The 22,206-nt window shown below is 44.5% G+C and overlaps 2 protein-coding genes across 19 annotated transcripts in view; one reads left to right on the top strand and one right to left on the bottom strand.

Annotated features, from left to right (window-relative positions):
• Nucleotides 1-1,119: 1,119 nt before the first annotated feature.
• atg4c (autophagy related 4C, cysteine peptidase) lies at nucleotides 1,120-13,575 on the bottom strand. The gene is made up of 11 exons (XM_086162177.1): nucleotides 13,365-13,575; nucleotides 13,122-13,243; nucleotides 12,316-12,399; nucleotides 11,311-11,541; nucleotides 7,264-7,591; nucleotides 6,148-6,218; nucleotides 5,510-5,691; nucleotides 4,845-4,923; nucleotides 3,988-4,064; nucleotides 3,460-3,579; nucleotides 1,120-2,522 (listed from the first exon to the last, which is right to left on the bottom strand). The coding sequence occupies exons 2-11, from the start codon at nucleotides 13,195-13,197 to the stop codon at nucleotides 2,355-2,357; spliced, it is 1,416 nt and encodes a 471-aa protein (XP_086018303.1). The 5' UTR covers nucleotides 13,198-13,243; nucleotides 13,365-13,575; the 3' UTR covers nucleotides 1,120-2,354.
• A 1,596-nt stretch (nucleotides 13,576-15,171) lies between these two features.
• The window catches only part of dock7 (dedicator of cytokinesis 7), a 44,398-nt gene continuing 37,363 nt past the window's right edge, over nucleotides 15,172-22,206 (top strand). For all 18 annotated transcript variants that reach the window (XM_086162506.1, XM_086162500.1, XM_086162501.1 and 15 more), the window contains exons 1-11: nucleotides 15,172-15,296; nucleotides 17,549-17,648; nucleotides 18,860-19,035; nucleotides 19,482-19,550; nucleotides 19,668-19,797; nucleotides 19,984-20,196; nucleotides 20,345-20,430; nucleotides 20,540-20,606; nucleotides 21,084-21,233; nucleotides 21,375-21,455; nucleotides 21,664-21,826. In XM_086162506.1, the coding sequence (XP_086018632.1) occupies nucleotides 15,259-15,296; nucleotides 17,549-17,648; nucleotides 18,860-19,035; nucleotides 19,482-19,550; nucleotides 19,668-19,797; nucleotides 19,984-20,196; nucleotides 20,345-20,430; nucleotides 20,540-20,606; nucleotides 21,084-21,233; nucleotides 21,375-21,455; nucleotides 21,664-21,826 (1,273 nt within the window). In that variant the 5' untranslated portion in view covers nucleotides 15,172-15,258. The remainder of the gene's footprint in view (nucleotides 15,297-17,548; nucleotides 17,649-18,859; nucleotides 19,036-19,481; nucleotides 19,551-19,667; nucleotides 19,798-19,983; nucleotides 20,197-20,344; nucleotides 20,431-20,539; nucleotides 20,607-21,083; nucleotides 21,234-21,374; nucleotides 21,456-21,663; nucleotides 21,827-22,206) is intronic.

A 22,206-nucleotide genomic window follows, 5' to 3' on the forward strand; every position in this document is an offset into this window, starting at 1 on the left:
ACTGCACGCCACCGGGCATTTTCTCCCTGCGGATGACTCAAAAATGAAATCTTTATTGGGGCGTCTAGATGTGCGCCCCCTCCCTCTTGACACACACCCATTGGCCATCCATCTGTACAACACAGGAATGACTCTCACGGACTCCCTGTTTAAGAGGAATTTGCTTGGCTGCAGATTAGATTTTCAGGAATCTGCAATGTCAATGACACTTAGGCAGCTGTGTTAAACGGACAGTGGGATGCACGTGTGTGTGTGTGTGTGTGTGTTTGGTCAAGCCACCGCTTGCATATTCCATTTCCCCCGAGCCCGGGTCTCATTAATCAAATATTCATACGTCTCCTGTAAATACAGGGCGAACACAGAAACCCCTCATGGCGTGTTTTGCCCCCCAGCACAAATGCTCTTTCATGTTTCAGACAAAAATCCCAAAATGCCACATCCCTTCCCTCCGTCCGTTGGCCAGCCGCCGTTCAACCCTTGCTCTTTCTCTCCGCGTCTGCAAATGTTGAAGAATTTCGCCGCTGCATACTTGATGCGGCGGCCGTGTGTCCGCGCAGAGCCGTCCACTGAAGACACATAGATCAGACGGACGCTCTAAATGATGCCTTTATGCGCGCCGCCGAGAACAGACCGGGGGATTCTTCGGCCCCGTTCATCTATCCTCACCCTTGCCCCGGCGCTCTCGCGGACGGGACATTTCCCTCCTTTAAAAAGCAAGCCTCATCATAATACAAGAATTTGTATTGTACGGGAAAACAGAGCAGCATAGCTCAAACTAAGGGGGCATTAGACAGATTATCCATAGCAACGGAACTTTGCACACAAGGATATTTTCTTTTCCTCTGCAGAGGAACACAATTGCCGCCGGTGTCACCGGGTCACATTTTTTCCGGTCCCTGGTTAATGGGCTGTAGAGATGGTTAACACATACGATTAGTTTTAATCTACCGCATTTGTCCGAATGAGAAAAGAGGCCGAGTGCATTGCAGAGGTTTTTTTTTTTTCTCGTCTTTGCATCCAGCCCTGAAAACGAAGCAAACTATTTCTTTTTCCTCACCCGAGCGAAAAAAAAAAAGATAGAACCAAGTGGACCCAAAAGAAGCAAGCCGGGCGAAAAAAAATGTTTTTTGCTTTATTCAACTTTTCTGCCCAGTCGCGTTAAAAAAAAAAAAAAAAAAAAAAGGTTAATTTATACCAGGGGTGCTGGAGATGAAGTGCAGAAACGTAAAAAATAAAACAGTCTGTAAACTTCAGTGTTTTTTGAGGTGGTAAATCAAAGTGCACGTGTGGATTTTAGTAACCGTAGTAAAGTGTTGTACCTTTCCGCTTCCAGAGACTGAAAAAAAAGGTTTTTTTGTAAGAACAGCAACAGATGACTTACAGCAGAATAGTAAACTCGGGTTGTAAAAAGAAAAATACAGCAGGGAGAAATCAGGGGGGGTGAAAAAGAAATATTTGAAATAGTCACGGAGGAAGAGCTCGGCTAAGTCATTGCCGCGAAAGCGACGAGTGGCGAGAATCAAAAGCAGTCGGTAACAATCCCCCCGTGGCCGGCGGGAGGTCATTACACAACGGCGTCATGTGTTCCTGCTTAGGAGCGGCGGTGTGAAGAGGAGCTGGCAAACCTGCGAGGAGCTCGTCCTTGGGAGCACGTGTCCCGTCGGCCTCTGTCGTTGATGTATTTCAGACGGATGAAAAATTCATTTTATTTGATGAAATGTTCTTGGAATAGAAGACTGGAAAACTTTTGTTCTCCGAGTCTTTGGCCCATGCCGGCTACACTGAGGGAGCTCTGTCTGGATCCTCAAGAACCTCCCCGCGGCCCGCTTTCAGTGGCGGCGGACGCCCCGATCGGGTCGCCGCGGGCCGCCGACCCCAAACCTCCCGCTCGCTAAACGCCGATCCTCCTCCGCCGGCCCTCCCATAAACATCTAAAGCCTTCCGGTTTCGCTCGAAGTAACAACAACGATAATATAATCCTAATAAACAGCTGTTGGCGCCGCTTCTCGAGCAGAAACAAAGCGAACGGCGACCGGTTCCCGTGGCGATCCTGTCCCGTGACATCATGTTTAATCCCCGCGCCGGTGTCTGACAAATTGTGCGGTAAGATCTCATGCGAGGCAAAAAACAAACAAACAACACAAAACAGAAACGCAGGCGGTTCATTCATTTCAGGTCTTGGCCTGAAAATTTCCAGCTGGAAAGTTCCCGCGCGCATACGAACCGAATTATCGTGGCTTCGCTTTCCCGAGCCAGTTCCGCAACCTTCGGAGTCGCGTCCGTGTCGAACGAGAGACTTCGGGCGCCTCCAAGTTTTTCAGAAGAGGAAAGTCAGTGGTTTTCTGCGGGCGCCGTCAGAGGAGCACAAAGTCCCCGGCGGTGGTGACCGTCCTCCTGGGGTCGCGGATGAAGGGCCACTCTCTCTTCTCCGGGGCCAGGCCCGCAGACAGGTCGTAGTCGCGGCCGTGACCTTGCACGATGGTGAACGCCGGGTACTTCTCCCTCGCCGACGGCTGCAGCACCTGAAACCAGCGGCAGGCCGGCCGTCAAAGCAGAAACACCCCGAAGGCATTTTACACGCTCGTGATGGTTTTTCTTCAGAAAGGCCGCCGGTGAAATCAAACTCGGGTTGATTCAGACACACGGATTCTCCTGGATTTAGGAGGGGAGAGCGAGCAAGGCCTGCGGGGGCCGCTGAAAGGATTCACGGTTAAATGGCGCCACCTGCTGGCCAAAGTCACAACAACACCTTAAGCCAGTTCATTTCATAATAATAATAATGATAATAATACATTAATAATATAATAATAAATAATGATAATAATATTATTATATTATAATAATAATAATAATAATAATTTCTAATAATAATTTCTATCATTTCAGAACAAAAACTAACTGACTTAAAGTCTGATTGTAAGACTTCTCATGTTTTTAATACAGCACAACTAACTAACTTAATTACATTTAGAGCAGATTTCAGATTCCAACCAATTTGACTGATGTTTACTTCACACGTCTCCAAGCTGCTATTCCGCGCTTGCTTGTGTTTGATGTCACACTGTTTAGGACTACATCTCAATAACATTCTGGTGTGTTTACTTGTTTGTATGGAGAAGTTACTTTCCTAATTTCAGGGTCTGACTGACAATATAGTTTGCTCTGACTTTGGAGCTCATTTAACAAATCTGATTTCCCCCCATATTTTTGTTTAGCATTCAGTGCGTACATGGAATTATAAATACACCCTGCAAAGGAACGATTCAAGGACAAATGATGTAGATTTTGAAAATGTTTTCCAGGGGAATGCGTTGCAACACGTTTCTGAGAATTTTTCTGAGGAAAAGCGGTTTCGATTTGGATTTGTTATCGGGGTTCGTCGATTGGCGAGCGGGTAGTTTTAAGCGTGCAGCTACGGAGGGCTCCAACCTCTTTTGTCTTTTCGTGACGTTTCCCCACCTTTGACAGCTCTCGGCTGATCTTCTCGTAGTCCTGGCTGCTTCTGGAGTAGAAGCCTATGGTGCAACTCGGGTCCATCTTGCTGAAGGGCATCTTCTTTGGTGAGGGACAGTGGTACGACTAGACACAACAAAAGAAAAAAAAGCTGGAAAACACGTCCGGGAACAGACGGCGAGAGCCGGCCCGCCGTGAGATGAATGAAATCCTATTTATCTGCTGTCGCGGCATGCACAAATTTACAACACGGCTGCGTTGTCACATTGTATACCGCCACGCGTAAAAGCATAAAACACTGTTGCTGTATGGAGATGTGGGCCGGTTTTTATGTACGGCTCCTGAAATATTCAGTCTCGCAGGAGCCGCTCATGTATTTGCCATATTCCTCTTAAGTGGCGGCCAGCAAATAAATCAGCCGACAGGGACTCGGTAATTGGGTGGAGGGCTGCCTTAAGATTCATACCCTTAAGTACTAACAGAAACTATTAAATTCACATTACTGGGACAGCAGTCAGCACAATTCCGCATTACCTGCAGAGGGAAATCGCCGGCGCTGACATCCACAAAAGACTGACAATAATGAGGGTCCATGTAAATCAAGCTGTCATCTGCAAGGACAAAACAAAAGACAAGTTATTCAAAAACATTGGATTATTACCAAAAAAACCCGCTTCCCTCCAATTTCTATGCAGAGCGGCTCAAAGTCACCCGCCGTTGGGCTACCGTGCGTCAAATATGCCTCCCAGAAGGTTGTTGGTTTTTAATATCCCCCCCCTCCCCACGGTGAATTAAATTCTGCATAATCAGATGCATTTGTACACGCACATCCTGTGTGTAAAAAAAAAAAAAGAAAGAAAAAAGAGGCTGTCATTTAATTTTGGTGCGCGGGAATTACTTTTACAAACACGCAATTATATGCGACCATTTGCATATGATGAATGCGGCGACGCGGCGCGCCCCGGCAGCCAGGATGTATCGCTTGTCATTTAGACATCATCCGCCGCCGTATTTCAAATTGGTAAAATGTAAATGCGTAAATATTGACTGCCAAGATGTACAACTGAAGGTTCCTCCTGGCTCCTGAAGGTGATGAAGAGTGGCTCACTTTGGGGCGCGGGAGAAATTTAATGCATGCCTCCTATGGAAATCAATTACAGCTCACAACTTGGGAGGTTTACTTGTGATGAATGGGCGAGGCTGTGATGGGTCAGAGGGAATAAAGCAAGCCCTGCTTCATTTGCTTCCACCTCCACTCCTCTCCGTTTTGCTCACGCAAACACGAATACATTAACTTACTTTGTCTGTTCACGTAAGAAGGGTATATTATGCAAAATAACCAGCGTGTGCGTGCGGATGTGCGCGTCTCTCTCGGTTTGCCAAGCGCTAACCTTGAAATCCCACGAAGTAGCAGGCTTGTTTGGGCTTCCCTCCGATAATGCCGATGCAGTAGTCCAAACTCAGAATGCTCTAAGGGGGAGGAAGAGGAAGAGTTTCCCATGTCCTTCATTCCCACGGAAAGCTTGAGGAGATGATTGGTCCAAACTATCTCGGCTGTCAGAATAGATTTGTACACACACTCTGGCGTTCTTGTAAAAACCACTTGACAGAAAAGCAGCTTTGAGACTTTGTGAAAAGCGAAAGCCCTGGATGCGCCACGTCTGTGGAGACTTGAATGAGGACTTTGAGGAAATATAATTTAATTACTGCCAGAAAAGTGTTTTTTTTTTTTTTTTTTTTGTGTGTGTAGAACACGACAACGTCACATGTCGGCTGATCTTTGGCCGCCTTTGAAGAATCAAAACTCCCATTGATCTTTAACGGTCACAGGGAACGTTGCCATTGCTGATTTTTATTTTTGACATTATTGATTTAACAAATCCATCATGGCGCAGGCCTCATTTGCTATGCGGCTCAGGAGGACACGGAAGTTCATGGAGGAACCCAAACAAAAACAAGAGGCATGTAGAATATTCATTTTTAGCGACCTTGACCTTTTTTTTGTGGGCTTTGCGGACGGTCCCTCCTGGAAACGGCGTAAAGTCTCATCTCCCACCTTTGCGAAGTCGAAGTACTCTGGGTTCGTCTTCTCCCCTCCCAGCCGCACAGGGACGAGGATGACGACGGCTCGGCTCTCGGCCCGGCTGCCCTGCGGAGCCGTGGGATCTTCCGTCCCTCCCGCGGAGGCCCGGGCGGCTGCGGGCGCGCCGTGGCTCTCAAGGACGTCCGAGCTGTACACTGTGGAGGTGAGGTTCACAACATCAGGCTGTCGCCGCGCAAATGCACAAAAATCCGCCTGGACGTGTCACGTTTGTGTCCGCGAAGGTATTTCAGCTGACATCGGTCACACCTTCACATGTTCTTCAGGTTTCTTCTTCTCCCTCCAGAGGTCATTCCAGCCAATCATCTCGCTCCATCTAACCCTCTCCTCTCACACCAGCGAACCCCCTGTCCTCTTCCCCTCCATTACCTTCCGTTTTGTCTTCTACTCTCATTCAGATCCTCTCTCTTTAGAAAGGGTTTATTCTTTCTCCAGATGACATCTGCGTCTCCCTGTCTTTTCCCTCCGTTTAAACTCTCCGTTGGAAAATTCCCAACACTCTCAAACCGACATACAGCTTTTTGAGGAGGGAAGACTTGGAGTTCGGAATTGATGTGATATTTTTTAGGTGTGTGTGTGGCCATATTTTCTACCTGTGCAGTCCTGGGAGACGTAGGCGGTCACCCCCTCCAGGCCGGGGTCGGTCGCTTCCTCCACCGCCTTCCTATGACAGCACAGGGAGAGGGGCGTGCACGTTTACACATTTACGCAATCTGCACTTTTGGAGTTTGCATGCTTAAAACCGCTCTCTGCTTTTAAGATGTGCACGTCCGGTGTTTACCTTAAATGTTTACCTTAACATTTGTACTCTTTCTTTCAACAAACTACTGTTTACATCTCGCTGCAACCATCTTCTTTTCTTTCTGGCTTTTTCCTTCAGGGGTCTCCACAGCCAATCCGCCTTCTCCATCTAACTCCACGCGACTACCCTTCGTTCCTCTCCACTCCAGAGCGTAACTCCACCTCTCTAGATGTTCCTCAACCTGCTCCCCGCTCTCATGACAGATCACAATGTCATCTGCAAACATTATGATTCATGGAGATTCCTGTCTAACCTCATGCTTATTATTTATTGTTTTCCGCATCCTCTCTGGCTTCACTGTGGACGTCATGTTTCCGGACCGTACATATAACAAGAAACACCTTCAATCTTGAGTTTACAAACGGAGGGTTACGAGTGGATGCTAATTATCAGGAAGGGTCTGTGCGCATCAGTCAGATGGAGCTTGTGGTTCAGGATCTCCGGCCACCTTTAGTCCATGTATAGATACAACGCGATGTCCTCTTTGGTATGGAAAATCACAGCGAAATCATTCGCCGGTTAATTAAAGGCCATTTATTCCGTCATTCCTGCTGGTGTGAGGAGATTCATGCCTCTCTTTGGGAAAAGACTTGCTCATCTTCAATTTTTCCAGGTCGTTTCTCCAGCATGCCAAAACTAAGCGATTGACTATGTTTTAAGTAATCAGGTATTTTGCTGTTTTTTTTTTTCCTGGGACGTGTTAGTTAAAATCACATCTCACAAGTTTTCAAGGGCACCGTGTAACAGACGTCTTATCCGTGATCTATCTTCGTCTTCACTGATGTTCGACGTAACGTAAGCAGACCATGAATCATTACACCCTCCTCCTCTTCAGATATTTGAAAAAAAAAAAAACAAACAAACAAACAGATGATAATGAAGAATGTAACCCTGAAAGCGGACCTACTTGAGGATGTGAGCCACCACCGAGGGTCCGTACCAGTCCCCCGCCTGTTTGCCCATGGTCAGGCCCGAGCGGACCAGCCTGTGGAGGCCCAGCTGGGCCGAGGGGTCGTCGCCGAACCACGACACCACGGTCCGGTGGTACATCTCCTTCAGGTGGGCATCGGCCTCCTCAGCGGAGCCCGAGGGCCGCGCGTCCGATCGGGGCTCCGTGGACCTCTGCGGGCCCTGCAGGGACGACTCCAGCGAGGCGACCAGGCGCTTAGCCGCGCTGGTGGTCCACGTCTCCGTGTCCAAAGGCTGGAGCTTCAGCGCCTCGGGCCACGTCCAGCCTGCGAGGACACGAGGCTAAGAATATGGATTCCTTGCAGGAGGAAGCCGTCAGATACACCTCAAGGTGAGAAACACAATCCTAGTGACACACGGGGTAGTTCTCTCCCTCCACGCTCATTGTTCCAGAAGGTCCACCGTGGCTTCAGGGTTGAAGGACACAACACTATCATTTACTATTTACACTACTATTATTTACCATTTACACATCTTTGGATGGGACATGAAGAACTCCTGGCCCTGAAAACCAGTCGAGGGTGGTTTTGCGCTGTCAGGAGAACTTGTTATTTGATTTATCATATTTATTTTGATTTATCATTTTCCCTTTCTAATACGTTTTTACACAAAATAAGGCTAATTACTGATAAGGCTCAATATGACATGCATTGAAAAAAACTCTTCAATAATTAAAATTATTATTATTATTATTGATATTTACAGGTTTTGTTGATCATTCCTATTATCTACTATTTTCCATTTCTAATTTGTTTTAACAAATGTATTTTTTTTTTATTTATGACGCTCTTGCATTTAAAAAATGCTTCAATGACTAAAATTATATATTATTATTATATATATATGATTGATATTATTTATATTTAAAGGTTATGTTGATTATTATTTACTTTCCATTTCCAATATTTTGTTAAAGATGTATGAACATGTGTTTTTTTTCCATTGATGAGGCTCAATATGACTTGCATTTTTAAAAAAAGGCTTCAATAATTAAAATTATTATCATGATTGATATTTATGATTGACATTAAAAGGTTTCGTTGATTGTTATTTATCATTTTCTATTTCTAATATGTTTTTACACATATAATCATTTTCTTTTATTGATGAGGCTCAATATAACTTCAATCATTAACATTGTTATTATTATCGTCACTGATATTTAAAGGCTTTGTTGGTTATTATTATTCATTATTTTCCATTTCTAATTGGTTTTTACACATGTATTAGTTTTTTAATGATGAGGCTCAATATAAATTGTATTAAAAAAAGCACTTGAATCATTAAAATAATTGCTATTATTATTAGATATTTATCATCGATATTTAGAGGTTTCATTGATGATTAAATTTTTTCATTTTGTATTTCTTATTTCTTTTTACACATCTATTTCTTTTATTGATGAGGCTCAATATGACTTGCATTTAAAAAAAATCACTTCAATAATTTGAAATGTTATTATTACTAGATATTTATTATTGATATTAAAAAGGTTTCATTGATTATTTTAGTTTATTATTTTCCATTTCTAATTTGATTTTACACATTGAGTTTTTTATTGATGAGGCTCAATATGACTTGCACTAAAAAAAAACTTCAATAATTTAATTATCATTAGTCTTATTAGATATTTATTATTGATATTAAAGAGGTTTCATTGATGATAATAATTTATCATTTTGTATTTCTAATTTGTTTTTACACATGCATTTCTTTTATTGATGAGGCTTAATATGACTAGCATTCAAAAAAAAAATCACTTCAATAATCTAAAATATAATTATTAAATATTCACTATTGATATTAAAAAAAGGTTTCATTATCATACTTTATTATTTTCCATTTCTAATTTGTTTTTAAACATGTATTTGTTAATTGATGAGGCACAATATTACTTGCGTTGCAAAAAACACTTCAACAATTTAATGATTATTATTATTATTATGATATTATTATTGATATTTAAAAGGTTTCATTGATAATTATAATTTATTGCTTTCCATTTCTAATTTTACACATGTATTTTTTTTTATTGACGAGGCTAAATATAACTTGTATTTAAAAAAAAGCTTCAGTAATTACAATTATTATTATTATTATTGATATTTACGCAAGTCTTTAAAAACATCTTTTTCGACTGATAAGAGAAAATATACGACGCGCTCACATAAAATCAAGGTCTTCCCTTTTGTGAAGGAAAAAGCTATAGTTATTAACGACAGGGGGTAATGAAAGGTGGGAACGCGGCGCGCTGTCCCTGAGCGCTCCGTGAATCCGATCTTTCAACACATCAAACTTTAATCCGGCACATAGCCATTAAGAACCAAAAGTCTTTCAGAACTTGTTAAATTAAAAAGGGGTTTTGCTTTAAATAGACGGGACCCCGAGTGGGTCGGCGACTGAAAAGGTGTCATTCTGTTCAATTATAAAGTTGAGTGTTCCAGTATTTCACTTTAATTGCGCCCCGGCCTTACAAACAGGGTGGAAGCCGAAGGCGGGGAGAAGCGAAGTGGCCCCGGCTATAAAACGGCCCCGAGTGGCGTCGGAGGCATTAACAATATGACCTTGATCCAAAGTGAATCAAAGTGAAATTGATCAATAAATATGCTTAAATGGCCATTAGTCATTTTATTGAGAAATATTTCATTAGCGACATATTTTAGATTTGACAGAAGGGCACGTTTTAAATATTGTTTTCTAAATGGCCGCATTAAAACGGCAGTCATCTCATTACGCCGACCCATAAAGTCGAGGGCACTTCAGAGTCGATCGATCTGGCAAGGGTGCGGAGGATTCTGCTCCTTTCAAACACCTCTCATTAAGGAGATGGCGGCGGGGGATCGCAAAGAAACCCAAATGGAGTCGAATTAGGTAATTGCTCGCTCCAAAAAATAACCATTCTAATCCAATCTCTTGCGGTATCCAAATGAACGGAAAGTTTGATCTGAGAAACGGGCCACACGTACCAGCGACGAGATCACATGGAATGTTTTTTCTGCAAGTGCAAAAACTCAAATTCGCGACCTTCAAGTCAAAAAGCGCTTCTGCGATTAAAAGAAGAAAGTGCTCCGCATGAACCATCCAAATCGGCATCGCGCTCATCGGGAACATTCGCATGAATCGCTTGGAGGCAGTTTTCCCGCAAAGGCCTGCTTTGCTTTCGTTGTTCTGGCGGTAAACCACACTTCACGCGCAATCTTTGGGTTTCAAATGAGATAAACAGCTTTATGAGAAGCAGCAAGGCAATCGTTTCATAGATAGAAGGCATGCATCATATATTTAGCATGAAAACAGCATCGGGACTTCTCAGAAACCAATTATTTTCTGATATAGATATTCTGATGTGTTATTTTATTAACAATGTCTTTTAGTCTGTCACAGAAAAGATTTAAAGTGCATTCATTTGCTTTACAATAATTCAATTCTTATTTAAACTATGACTATTTTTGATTGACTGAATACTTGATAATGAAAATGAAAATTAAATAAAAATCAATAAACAATAACTTCAAATTGATTCGCAACTTTAACACTTTCATCTACAAAATAAAAATGAATGAAACAATTTGTGCTGATAATTGAAATGAGGAAGTCGGGATTAATGGCTACACCGAGCACAATTTTGCAGTGCGTGGGTTTTCGAAGCTTCTCACCGTACTCACAGTGAAGCCAGGCGCTATATACGTGTCGTCATATTTCCTCATCTTAGCTTTCGGGCGACTTTCATTTTGTTTCATTATCTCCATCGCTCAGCTAGGTGCAAAAAACAAACAAAACAAATAAATCTGTACACACCGACAATGAAAGCGCCACTGCTAACTACCTGATGTCGCAGGCAGTTTCTCGGCCCTCACAATGTCAATCCTCCGATTTGTAAATCACGGTCTGGCCTGTCCACGGTGATGCTCTTCCAACCGCTTTCATCATCATCATCATCATCATCATCAAACCTTTAACTCCGCTGCGGCTCCATAAATCTACTCACCTCTGCCCAAGAAGTGCAGAATAAGTGCTTGAGCCAGCATCATCTGCCCGGCCCTCAGCATGCAGCCCCAGCCGCAGTCCGAGGTGAGCGCGGATCCCGGCAGCGGCGGGAAATCCTCTCGGTACGTCAGCCACAAGCGCGACGCGAAATCCCCACGGAAAGCCTCCACGTCCCCCATGACGGAGTCCTCGTCGGGCGCTTCGGCGCAGGCTTCCGCGACGCTGTCCTCATCTGAGGAAAGCGAGACAACAATTCAGGGCAAAGGTCTTCCCCCACCGACGTCTGGAGGTGGTGTGCTAAATTTAGCGAGATGCTATTTATCAGTCTGAATTAATTTACAGGATTTAACACTGCGGGGCTCTTTCTTCAGGGTTTATCGTTCTAAATACACAATTTTAATATTTTAAATTTTAAAAATACATACTTTTCTCTAAAGTGCTCTCTCTCTTCATGCTGGATATGCTCTCCCTCAAGCTTATTGAAAAATCTTAATGGCTCGTATGGGAATTCATATTCTGATGGTGTTGCTGACTGCTGATGAGCTTGTTCCTGGATCCAAAAGTTAAATTATTTACAGCGATATCCATCATTTATTTCATTAAGAATAAATAAAAAGGGGGTTTTAACTGTTCCAAGGATTGCAGAAAAGCTAATTTTATCTCTTCTCGAGGGAGGATCTGAAAGGTGTATTTATATTCACAGGAAGTGGAAGCCCGAGGAGACACATGACAATAATATATCGCTCAGATTGCCGCTTTTTGCAAGTGACTTTTGGAAAATGGAGTTAAAAACAAAAGAAAAAGTCAAGATGTTCAACTCTCGTCCAGAATAAGGAACCAGGATTGCTCCGGAGGATCACCAGCCATGAGTTCTCGGTTAAAAAAACATAAAAAATAAAAAATCACTTCGTGTTTGCTTTTTTTGTGTCACTGCTGCGTGTAATTATGTGTGTAATTACAACTGCCGGCGGCTGTTCAGAGCGTGTGCTTTGTGTGCGCGGCCTACCTTCTGCCTTAAAATGGTAACATTTTCCAAGAAGAAGCACGGGGGAATTTCTGCTGAATGAAGTCTTTGTCTTCAAGGCCCAGCCTGGGATATTGAGGGGGGAAAAAAGGCAAAATGTCACAGCTTAAGTTTGTCCTTAAGAAAAAAAAAAAAAAAAGCTTTAAGACATCTTCACTCTGTCTCCTCTTGCTGTTACATAAACACAACTGGGGGGGGGACCACGATAACCCCCGGAGCGATTGTGTAAATTCTGAAGGGCCACGGCGACAGGGGCAAAGCTGGCGTCCCGTTTAAGGGACATTTAAGGATGGACTCAGCAGCATCGGGATCCTGTCTCACTAAATCAGACCTGGGTGTTTTACGGCTTGCGGGCCACATTTTGCTTTTTTACTTGGCCGGCAAAACTATTTCCTCTGATTATTTTAAGCATTATCAATCAATTTTTCTTTCTCCTTCTGTTTAATTTTGTATGGATGATGACATATAAAATAATGTTGGTACATTTATATGATCATGAATGATTTTAATGTTGAAATAAAATCTAAATTGCAGTTTTTATTTTGTTCAATTTTCAGTTGGCCTGCACTTAAAACTGAAAAAAAGAAATGTGGCTCACCGGCCAAAATAATTACCCCACCCTGCACTAAATGATCACTATGAACACTGAGATTTGTCCACGAAATTACAGATTACTCTTCAATTTTACAAAAATAGATGAAATCAGGTTTAGCATTAGCACTGGGGGTGGGCAGCCGGGCCTGGCACTGGAGGATTTGTATGTGCTTGCCCTGGAGCCAAACACTTACTGTACTTCACATTGTGCCACACTGACATGAACTTTGTCTTCAATTTTTCCACCTCGTCGCTTCCTCTATTCTCCATTTGGACCGGGGAGGGATGAGACCCATCCCCGCACGGCGGACAAAGCCTGGCACAGAGAGAACAAACGCACAATAACACACACACATGCATAAACACACACTTTGCTTTGCAAAGAGCACAATCTCTTACTAAGGAGAAGTCCATAAGACTGCAGTGTGTGGTATTACCTTTAAGAAGAAAAAAACAAATAAACTCCTTTCACAGTCGAATTATGGCTTCGGATGAATTCAAAACATCATTGTTTGACATCCTGCTTCCGGAGTACATCAAATGTTGCCGGCTATTAGCCGAAAGAGCAACTTTACGCTGACCCGAGATTGGCTTTCGGCGTGTTTACACTTTGAGGAAGTGGCCGCCGACACGAGGTCAGCTGATCTCGCGGTATTTCCGCCCGGCCGAAGGAGAGCGGAGTCTTTGGGGATGGCTCGTTTTAATATTTAGAGTAGCCCGGACGAGCGGCGCTTCACCCAATCGGAATAATTTCTCACTGCGTCTCCGCCTGCTTTACTTATTCTATTCAACAAAACGAGCACGTCTTGCTGCGTACAAAGGCACTGCGCTGAAAATGCCGCATATATTCATTCATCTGTGCACTTTTAATAAATTATTCGAGGGCTGTCCGTGATTTATAGATTCAACGTGCACCCTTAGCAAAAAACACCCAACCAATGTTCGTTAGAAATACGGGAATACAAATATTTTTTTCTAATGCCACGAGGTTTCATTGTCTGATCCTAATAAAATATTTATCTTTTTCGTCTGGTGTGTCTAAAATTTGAGAGATTTTTTTTTCAAGCTTACATTCTGGATTTTGTTTGCGCAAAACACGTCCTTTTCAATTGTAAGATTTATATTTAATTTTATTTATTTTAATCTTTATTCAACTTGTAAAGTATAAAAAAAACAAACATGGCTAAATTCAATTGAACAATTAAATTTATCAGGCATGAGGAAACATAAGGACACTTATTTTGTTTACAATCAATGAACTGTAAGCGTAAACAAGAGTAAAAGCCTGTGAGAAACGTATAATTTTAGAAATAAAAAAAAAGTAGCAATTACTACTACTGATATTGCAGTAGTTAGTGATGTATGTATTTAGCTAAATGGATATAAGCGAATATCATTCATTAAACTGCGGATTTTGGTTTGGGGATTCTTTATATAATTCAAAGTCATATTTGGAGAAGGTAAAATTGGGGAACATTTTTGTATTCTGTATTTGTGTACAAAGAAACCTAAAATAACACTGACACAGAGTTCATCTCTTGTTTCCTAAAAGTAAACCAAATCGAACATCAATGACATCTAACAGGCATGAGGACACTTATTTTGTATACTGTGAGAAATGTAGAAATTTAACAATTTAAAAAAATCTAATAAAAAAGTGGCTAGGGGGATACATTTTTTCTAAAGTTAAAGTTTTTTTTTCAATTTCTATTGAACATGTATAGCATGAACATGAACATGTATAAACAGGCAAAACATACAAACAAACAAAAAATGGCTAAATAGAATCGAATGTCAATTACATTAACAGGCATGAGGAAACATAAGGACATTTATTTTGTATGCAATTATTTAACTGTAAGAGTAAACAATATTAAACGCATGTGAGAAATGTTCAATTATGGAAATTGGGGGGGGATTATGAAATTAATAATAATAACAATAAAAAATAAATAAAAAATGAAGAATTTAAAGAAATGGCAAGGGGAATACATTAAGTATTTGAGGTATTTGAGTTGATCTAAAGGAATATCAGTCATAAAACTGTTTTTTTTTTTTTTTTGGTTTGGGGTTTTTTCCATCACTTTTAATTATAAAGGTAAAGGTTATTGAAAGTTTTTTCTCTTCCGCTTTACTCCCGTAATACAACGCGCAATTTTATTTTGTGGTTTTCGCTGGGTGTGTTCCTTTGCGCACTATTACCACCATTACGGTAAGATGATCGCTCCCATTCTCCAGTTTCCCCGTTTTTTCCCTGCGGCCGGAGTGAGTGAGTGAATCCGCCCGCCGCCTCCCTGGGAACCCCGTCAAAGCACATCAGCGGCCGCCGCCATGGCTGAACGCCGCGCCTTCGCTCAGAAAATCAGCAGGTAAAACCTCCCCCCGGAACCATCGTCGCGATTTATTTGATTTTCCAGGTCGCCGTTAGCTTCCAGGGATCCCCGCGTTAAGGAGGCCCGGCCGCCAGCGTAGCCTGGCCGGCTGCTCTCTATGCTAGTCGCTCGCTAGCCGCGTCGGGGAGGGTGGGGAAGATGCTCAGTCCCACCCAGGCTGGCTCGCCGGCAGGTTTTCTTCGTTTTTTTTTTTATTTTAAGCCCTAAATTAACCCAAGGGGGACTCCAATAAAAACGAGTGTACCGGGCCGTCGGTGGGTTGCGGGGACCGTTAAGTTGGCAAGCTGGAGCCGTCCGCTAGCTAACGGTGTAGCTAGGCTCCGTAGATGGGGCTCAACTTCCAGGACGCGATAAAAACACGACGGCGGAGGGAGAGGACGAGTCTGCGGACAAAAGCTTCCAGTCGTTATTAAGTAGCGATATTATGATCTCCTCCCCGCCCCGTCAGACAGCTCAAAGTAATCTCTTTAACAAAGGGCTTTGTGCTAAACTGTCAAATACCATCATCCTCCATGGGCAGATTGCAAAGGTGTTGCAGAGGTCCGGGCTTTTTCCCCTCCGACGGTTTTTTTGTTTGACTTTGGAGCTGCGTGAGCGTGGATTCATTGTCCGGTGATCAAACCCGCATCTGATCGATACCGTTTTCGTATCGATTGATGCAAACCGGACGCGCCCCACTGAGTCTCACTGATGACAGACTAAACGAATGGCATCAATCCTTAACAACAACCCAGAGACAGCGCGGGAGGAAATAACACACCCTCTGCGTCGATAAGTCACATTTCATTGTAATGTTTGGGAGTTTGTTTACATGTGTCAGGGTGGCGAGGTCATTCGCATCTCCACCTCAAAACACGAAGGTCCTCCCCTTTGGATTTCTGACTGGGGCCTCTGCGTGGGTTTGCACAACTGCACAAGGTTCCTTACACAGTCCCAAAAATCATGGTTCGTCTGAGACCCGACATTGCCCAGACGCGTGAATGAGCGAGTCACGCATCTCTGTGTGACCTCTGAATGAGAGGGTGAATGCTCGCGAATGGATATACGTCTCCATATTTTGCCCTTGTCCGGGGGTCAGCCAGGTCGTGACCCTGAGTGCAGGACCGCTCTATTGATCATGAACCCTTTAGTTTTAGGTGATTGACGGTGTCGGTCGAACAACGGTTCACGTTGAGTCGTATATATGGTCGTCTCAAATTAAAAGAGATAATCACAAGGGCTCTTTGCCTAATTTAAAGTCAAGTCTTTAAGCACTGAGTAAACATGTAGCGGGATGGTTGAGCGGGAAGGGCTTGTCACTTCAGCTTTTCTGGTTTCTGCAGATGACAACAGCAAGGCACTGCATGACTTTCACTTCAAAATGGCAAGAGTGGAAATGAAGGCGTTCGCGATGGCAAACCTGAAGCAGCCCGGTCTCTTCTTCGAGAAAAGAAGCTCTCAAATTTGAATGGCGCAGCTTTCGTTCACCTGATTTCCGTGTGAGGAGATACAGCGAGCTTGTGTTCGGTGTCATCTTCTCCGGTTTTTTGATTCTACGTCATCAGAAACGCTTGAACGACCATCTGGGAGTTTCGGGGTTTTTAGTGTCTGCTCGTACCGCTCTTTCATTTTTAACGAATCTGAGATTGCTCCGTCAGATGCGTGCGTGACTTAAACTTGTATTTTCCCGCGGAGTCCTGCACCACTTTGTGCGTGCAAACAAGCAGGGGTCGGGTCGGGGCGCCGCCTCCACGGACCACTCCACCGAGTAACTCTGAGGTCTTCTGATCAATTTGGGGAATTTCCCATGATATGAATGTCGGACGTTTTTCAGAAATTGTAACAAAAGTTGAAACTCGAGAGGCGGCAGAGAAAAGGAATTGGAGCAAATAGTGCCTTTCTTTGGTTCAAGACAACAAGTTATTGTTGAGTCTTAGAGACGATAAAGTGGCCGTTTGATGCAAAAGTACTTGCTGCCCATAAAATACATGAAGAACAATCAGAAGTATTTGCCGCAATAAATACTGAGAGGTCGAGTTCAAGACTTAAAGGCCTTGTAGGATTTCACTTTATTTTATACAGTTAGAAACAAAAGGTCGCTCTCAGTGAACTCACATAGCAGTTTGATCTTCGAACCCTCATCCCAACAGAAACGTCTGGTCTCTTAGTTGAGAGACCTTCATGACCAAGGTGCTTAATGTCGACGTTGTAGATTTTCCTGGTTTCTCTCACCGACTCTCTGTTTGCAGGACTGTGGCAGCAGAAGTGAGGAAGCAGATCGCTGGCCAGTATGGCGGCTCACCGCAGCTCTTCAAGAACCTCAACGTTGGGACAACAGCGAGCAACACAGTGCGTGGGATTTATGGCTTTTAAAAGATCCGCGATCACGGCCGCAGACACGCGGGGTCGACCGCGCCTCGTTGTTTATTCACAGCCGGTCTGGCTTCTTGAAAAGTCCTCCATCGGCTGCGCGGCTTCTTCAGATCAGACGCAACAGACTGGCGCAAATGATACTGTCACTTATTAAACTCTGTTTACTTTTCCTCATCTAGTTTGAGCCTTCCTGATTACACCAGCGGTATTTGCAAATGTTTATTTAAATCAGAAAATCTCCCATTAGAACCAGCTTATTTTGCTGCGAAGAAAGCAACTGTGTTGTGAAATCGGTCTGCAAACACTACTTTATTCGCATCCTCCGCTTTCCCTTCTAACACTTCAGCAGAATATGGGATATTTTCCTCTGCCTCTTTGTTTGGGAGATGTCTTCCCGTCTGTTTGTTGTCGTCTTAAGATTCAAATGATTCAGACCACGCAGGGTGATGCTGCAGTAGTTATTATTTGCCCGAGCTGTTTGGCAGCTCGTGAAGGCTTTGTCTGCTCCGAAGGGTTGTTGTACATTCTGGTGTGGAACGGCTGTCACCGGTGATTTGCCCAATGACGAAAGCGATCCATTAATCGTCCCGTTACCCTCCCGTCTCTGCTGTCCGGGGCCAGGCGGGACATCTGCCGGCGTGTCGTGCGCCGGCTGACCCTCGGCCCTTGGCCACGACGCCAGCAAATGGCTTCCCTTCTCCTTGTGAATTGGGCTGGCGTTGTCTCTTCGTTAAACCAAGCCGCGTTTGTGTTGAAATTCCCGGGGAGGGACAGACAAACACAGAGTCACACACCCACGCGCAAAGTTTAATCCAACCTCCTGAAAACAAAGCTTTACCCTCCTGGCCTTCACTTGTGGAGGCAGCAGTCACAGACCCATGAAACCATCATTGTGCACTTAGAGAAGCTCTGTTGCTCGTCTGCTGATTCGGTTCAGCTTCAGGGCGTTTTCATGGATTTGGCCTTTTGGCTAATGTGTCCAGATTGACCCTCATTTGGAATCAAGCATGCTAGAAGTGCTCTCTCCACGGGAATCGGAGAGAACTCGTCCCCATTTTGAACTTGTGCAGATCGCATAAAGGTCCCGTGTGTGTGTGCCAGCGCGCATTAAGCTGCTGGAGCTGCACAGCTGACTGTATTTACAGCTAATTGAATTTCCCTTCTCGCTTCACCTCCTGGCCCACCAGATTCCCCTCACAGAGGCCGTGGAGCCGGTGGATTTCGAGGAGTACCTCATCACTCACCCGCCCATCGTTGAATCGGGTCCGCTCAGAGACCTGATCGAGTTCCCCCCTGATGACATCGAGGTCATCTACTCGCCCAGGGAGTGTCGCACAGTGGTACAAGCTGTCCCGGAGGAAGGGTAAGGTGCTGTGAGTAACACTGGAAGCTCTTGCCAGCGATAGCGCGGTAGCTACTACAACATTATTACTCACTGACTCAATGGAGTAGATGTAAAAAGCTCCCTCTGTGCCTGCATCGTCCTGTTGTGGCAGGTCTAGATTTTCAAAAACTGCCGGTGGATTGACGGCAATGGCACAATAAAAGGAGGAAGCGCAAACAACCATTGCACTTCAACTCTGATTTGTCATCTTTTGCATTTTCCCATAGTTGTCATTCTTCTTATCGCTGCTCTTAGCGAAACAATAACGTTTGCAGACTTGACTGGTTTTGTGCGCGTCTGCGTTTCCGTCTGCCTGACAAGTGTTGTGAAAAAAGTCTCTCTTCACAGAGCCCAATAAACTGAACCTTATGTCTGAGTTTTAACCTGAGGTTGAAGCTGGCGTGACGGGATGTGTGTGTCTGCAGGGACACGGACCCCCATGTCAGGGACTGCGTCAGATCCTACACGGAGGACTGGGCCATCGTCAACCGAAAGTAAAGCTTTCTTGTGTTTGGTTATTCTAACGCCGCCCTGGATTTCACTCATTACAGCTGGAATGTGTTTCCCACTGTACGAGCCGGCTCCGTTAATCATCGTCTTCTCGCTTTCAGATACCACAAACTCGGCACGGGCTTCAACCCAAATACTCTGGATAAGCAGAAGGAGCGGCAGAAAGGCCTCCCAAAGCAGATATTTGAGGCCGATGAGTTGCCAGACAGCAGCAGCTACCAGGACGACCAGGTACTGAAAAGGAACTCCCGTTCCGAACACGGGTATATTCGTTCTGATGTATTGACATTCTTCTGCGTGGCTGCAGGCGTTTGCGAACCAACTTTAGAGCTCCGATTGGAGCGTACCGCGAGTTTGTTTATGACGAACACACTGACAAAATACCGTCTCCGTCGCACGCTGTCGTGTCATTCGTAGGACGACCTGAAGCGGCGGTCGATGTCCATCGACGACACGCCCCGGGGGAGCTGGGCGTGCAGCATATTTGACCTGAAGAACTCCCTCCCGGACGCCCTCCTCCCCCACCTCCTGGACCGAGCCCCCAACGAAGAGATCGACAGGCACAACGAGGACCAGCGCAAAGCCAACCGCCACCGTGAGCTGTTCGCCCTGCACCCCGCCCTGGACGAGGTTCGCCGCAATTCTTTATCCCGTTGCTCTTTTTAAGCATTTGTTCACATGAAAAAGGTGCGCGCAAACACGTCCGCCCGTCACTCCTTGACCGGGAGGCATTATTCATGGCGTAATGTCTCCGCGTGTGATCTGTGTGAATGCGCAGGAGGAACCCATTGAGCGCCACTGCGTGCCCGAAGTACCCAAAGAGCACTTTGGCCAGAGGCTTCTCGTCAAGTGCTTGTCCTTGAAGTAAGGCTGGACAGCCTCTTCCCAGGGAAAAAAAAAGCCCTTTTTGCTCTTTTATTTAACTGCTGCTTTTTTTTTTCTGCTGACACCGGCTTTTTCTTTTCTCCTGAAGGTTCGAGATCGAAATTGAACCCATATTTGCTAGTTTGGCCTTATATGATGTCAAGGAAAAGAAAAAGGTAAGCTGTTATGCTTTCCTGAGTGCTACCTCAGCTCTGAGTTGTTGGGTCACTTCTGAAAGCCATAAAATTTTTGGGAGGCACAAGCGATTTTGATAAGTGAACTATAAAATTTTATCTTTCGGGCACCTTATGCTCACGGGAATGCTTTTAAATCATACGCTCCGTCTACGTATCTATCTGAGGAAGCCCCTCCGCCGGTCGCCCCCCCCCGCCCATCCTCTAGCTGACAAACACTAGAGGGAAGCAGTTGCCCTGATAAGTAAATCTCACATTTGTGCTGATCTGAACTCCGCAGCTTTACAAGTATTTCACTTTTTTTTTTTCTCCATCAAAACCGACATTGAAACCAACACTCGTGTCTACTGTGTCGTTATAATACTGCCCGCATTTTGCATTTCTCTCCCTCACGATGCCATCGTGATCGTCTTCTGATGTCATTTTGATTCTAATTTTATATTTTCCCCCGTCTGGCAGATATCAGAAAACTTCTTCTTTGACCTCAATTCGGAGCAGACAAAAGCAATGCTTCGTCCGCACATTCAGACGGCGGCCATCTCCACGTTGGCGCGCTCTGCCATTTTCTCCATCACCTATCCCTCGCAGGACGTCTTCCTGGTCATCAAGGTGTCCAGTAAACATTAAACATATCAGACAAATCAATGAGCCATAATTGTTTGAAGTCATATCTCGATGCCGCAGTTTTGCATACTCGCATTGCGGCTCTGTGATGGTGGAAACTAGAATTTGTGTTTTGGATTTGTGCAGCTGGAGAAAGTTCTGCAGCAAGGCGATATCGGAGAGTGTGCTGAGCCCTACATGGTCTTCAAAGAGTCAGACGCAGCCAAGGTAGGACCTGGCATGAAAGCATCATTTTTAACAATATGTAATGGGGTAGTAATATTTTTAACAGTTCACTTTGATAGCAGTAAACTCCCACCTTCTTAGGATAAAATTTCCCCGTCGTGGCGGTTAAATTGATCTCAAGGCCAAGTTTGATTTGCTTATGCGTTGGATTATAACGCACCGCACTTTCTTTGTATTTCGTTTTGCCCAGAATAAAGAGAAACTGGAGAAACTCCGTACGCAGTCGGAGCAGTTCTGCCAGCGACTTGGCCGCTACCGCATGCCCTTCGCTTGGACTGCCATCCACCTCATGAATATAGTCAACAGCGCCGGCAGTCTGGAGAGAGACACGGAGCTGGAGATGAGCCTCTCAGGTACTGCCGCGCAGTGGACATGCACCACGACGTGTGCGCGTGCAGTCGCTGAATGCAGGCACATTCACTGTCCCGGTGTGCCGCTTATCTCGAGTACTCGCAACCAGAGGTATGATAGTCATGCGCGAGGCTGGTGGGCATGTCACGCCACACTTTCCAAAGCCTTATCTAGAATCAACTCTCCCATAACAAATAGTAAGGGAAGCAGAATCAAACAGCAAAGCATCCAAACAAAGAATCCAGTCATATTGATTCCCGGTGTGTTATTTTGAGCTTGACCCTCGCTGTTTGTCTAACCTTTAAACTCTAAAAAGCAGCTTCGAGCCCGCCGGCCGAGGCTGACATTTAGTTGCCAGGCAGACCAAAGAGGCCGCCGCCCG

This window comes from Fistularia commersonii, chromosome 16, assembly GCF_037954325.1.
Source record: "Fistularia commersonii isolate RoL2024-O1a breed Wild chromosome 16, RoL_Fcom_v1.0, whole genome shotgun sequence".
Taxonomy (NCBI): domain Eukaryota; kingdom Metazoa; phylum Chordata; class Actinopteri; order Syngnathiformes; family Fistulariidae; genus Fistularia; species Fistularia commersonii.

Coding starts and splice junctions, on each gene's coding strand:
- atg4c (XM_086162177.1), bottom strand. CDS start 13,197: ATGGAGAATAGAGGAAGCGACGAGGTGGAAAAATTGAAGACAAAGTTC. Junction 7,592..11,310: donor TCTGCACTTCTTGGGCAGAG/GTGAGTAGATTT, acceptor GTGTCCTCGCAG/GCTGGACGTGGCCCGAGGCG. Junction 3,580..3,987: donor CCGGCGATTTCCCTCTGCAG/GTAATGCGGAAT, acceptor TGTTGTGTCTAG/TCGTACCACTGTCCCTCACC.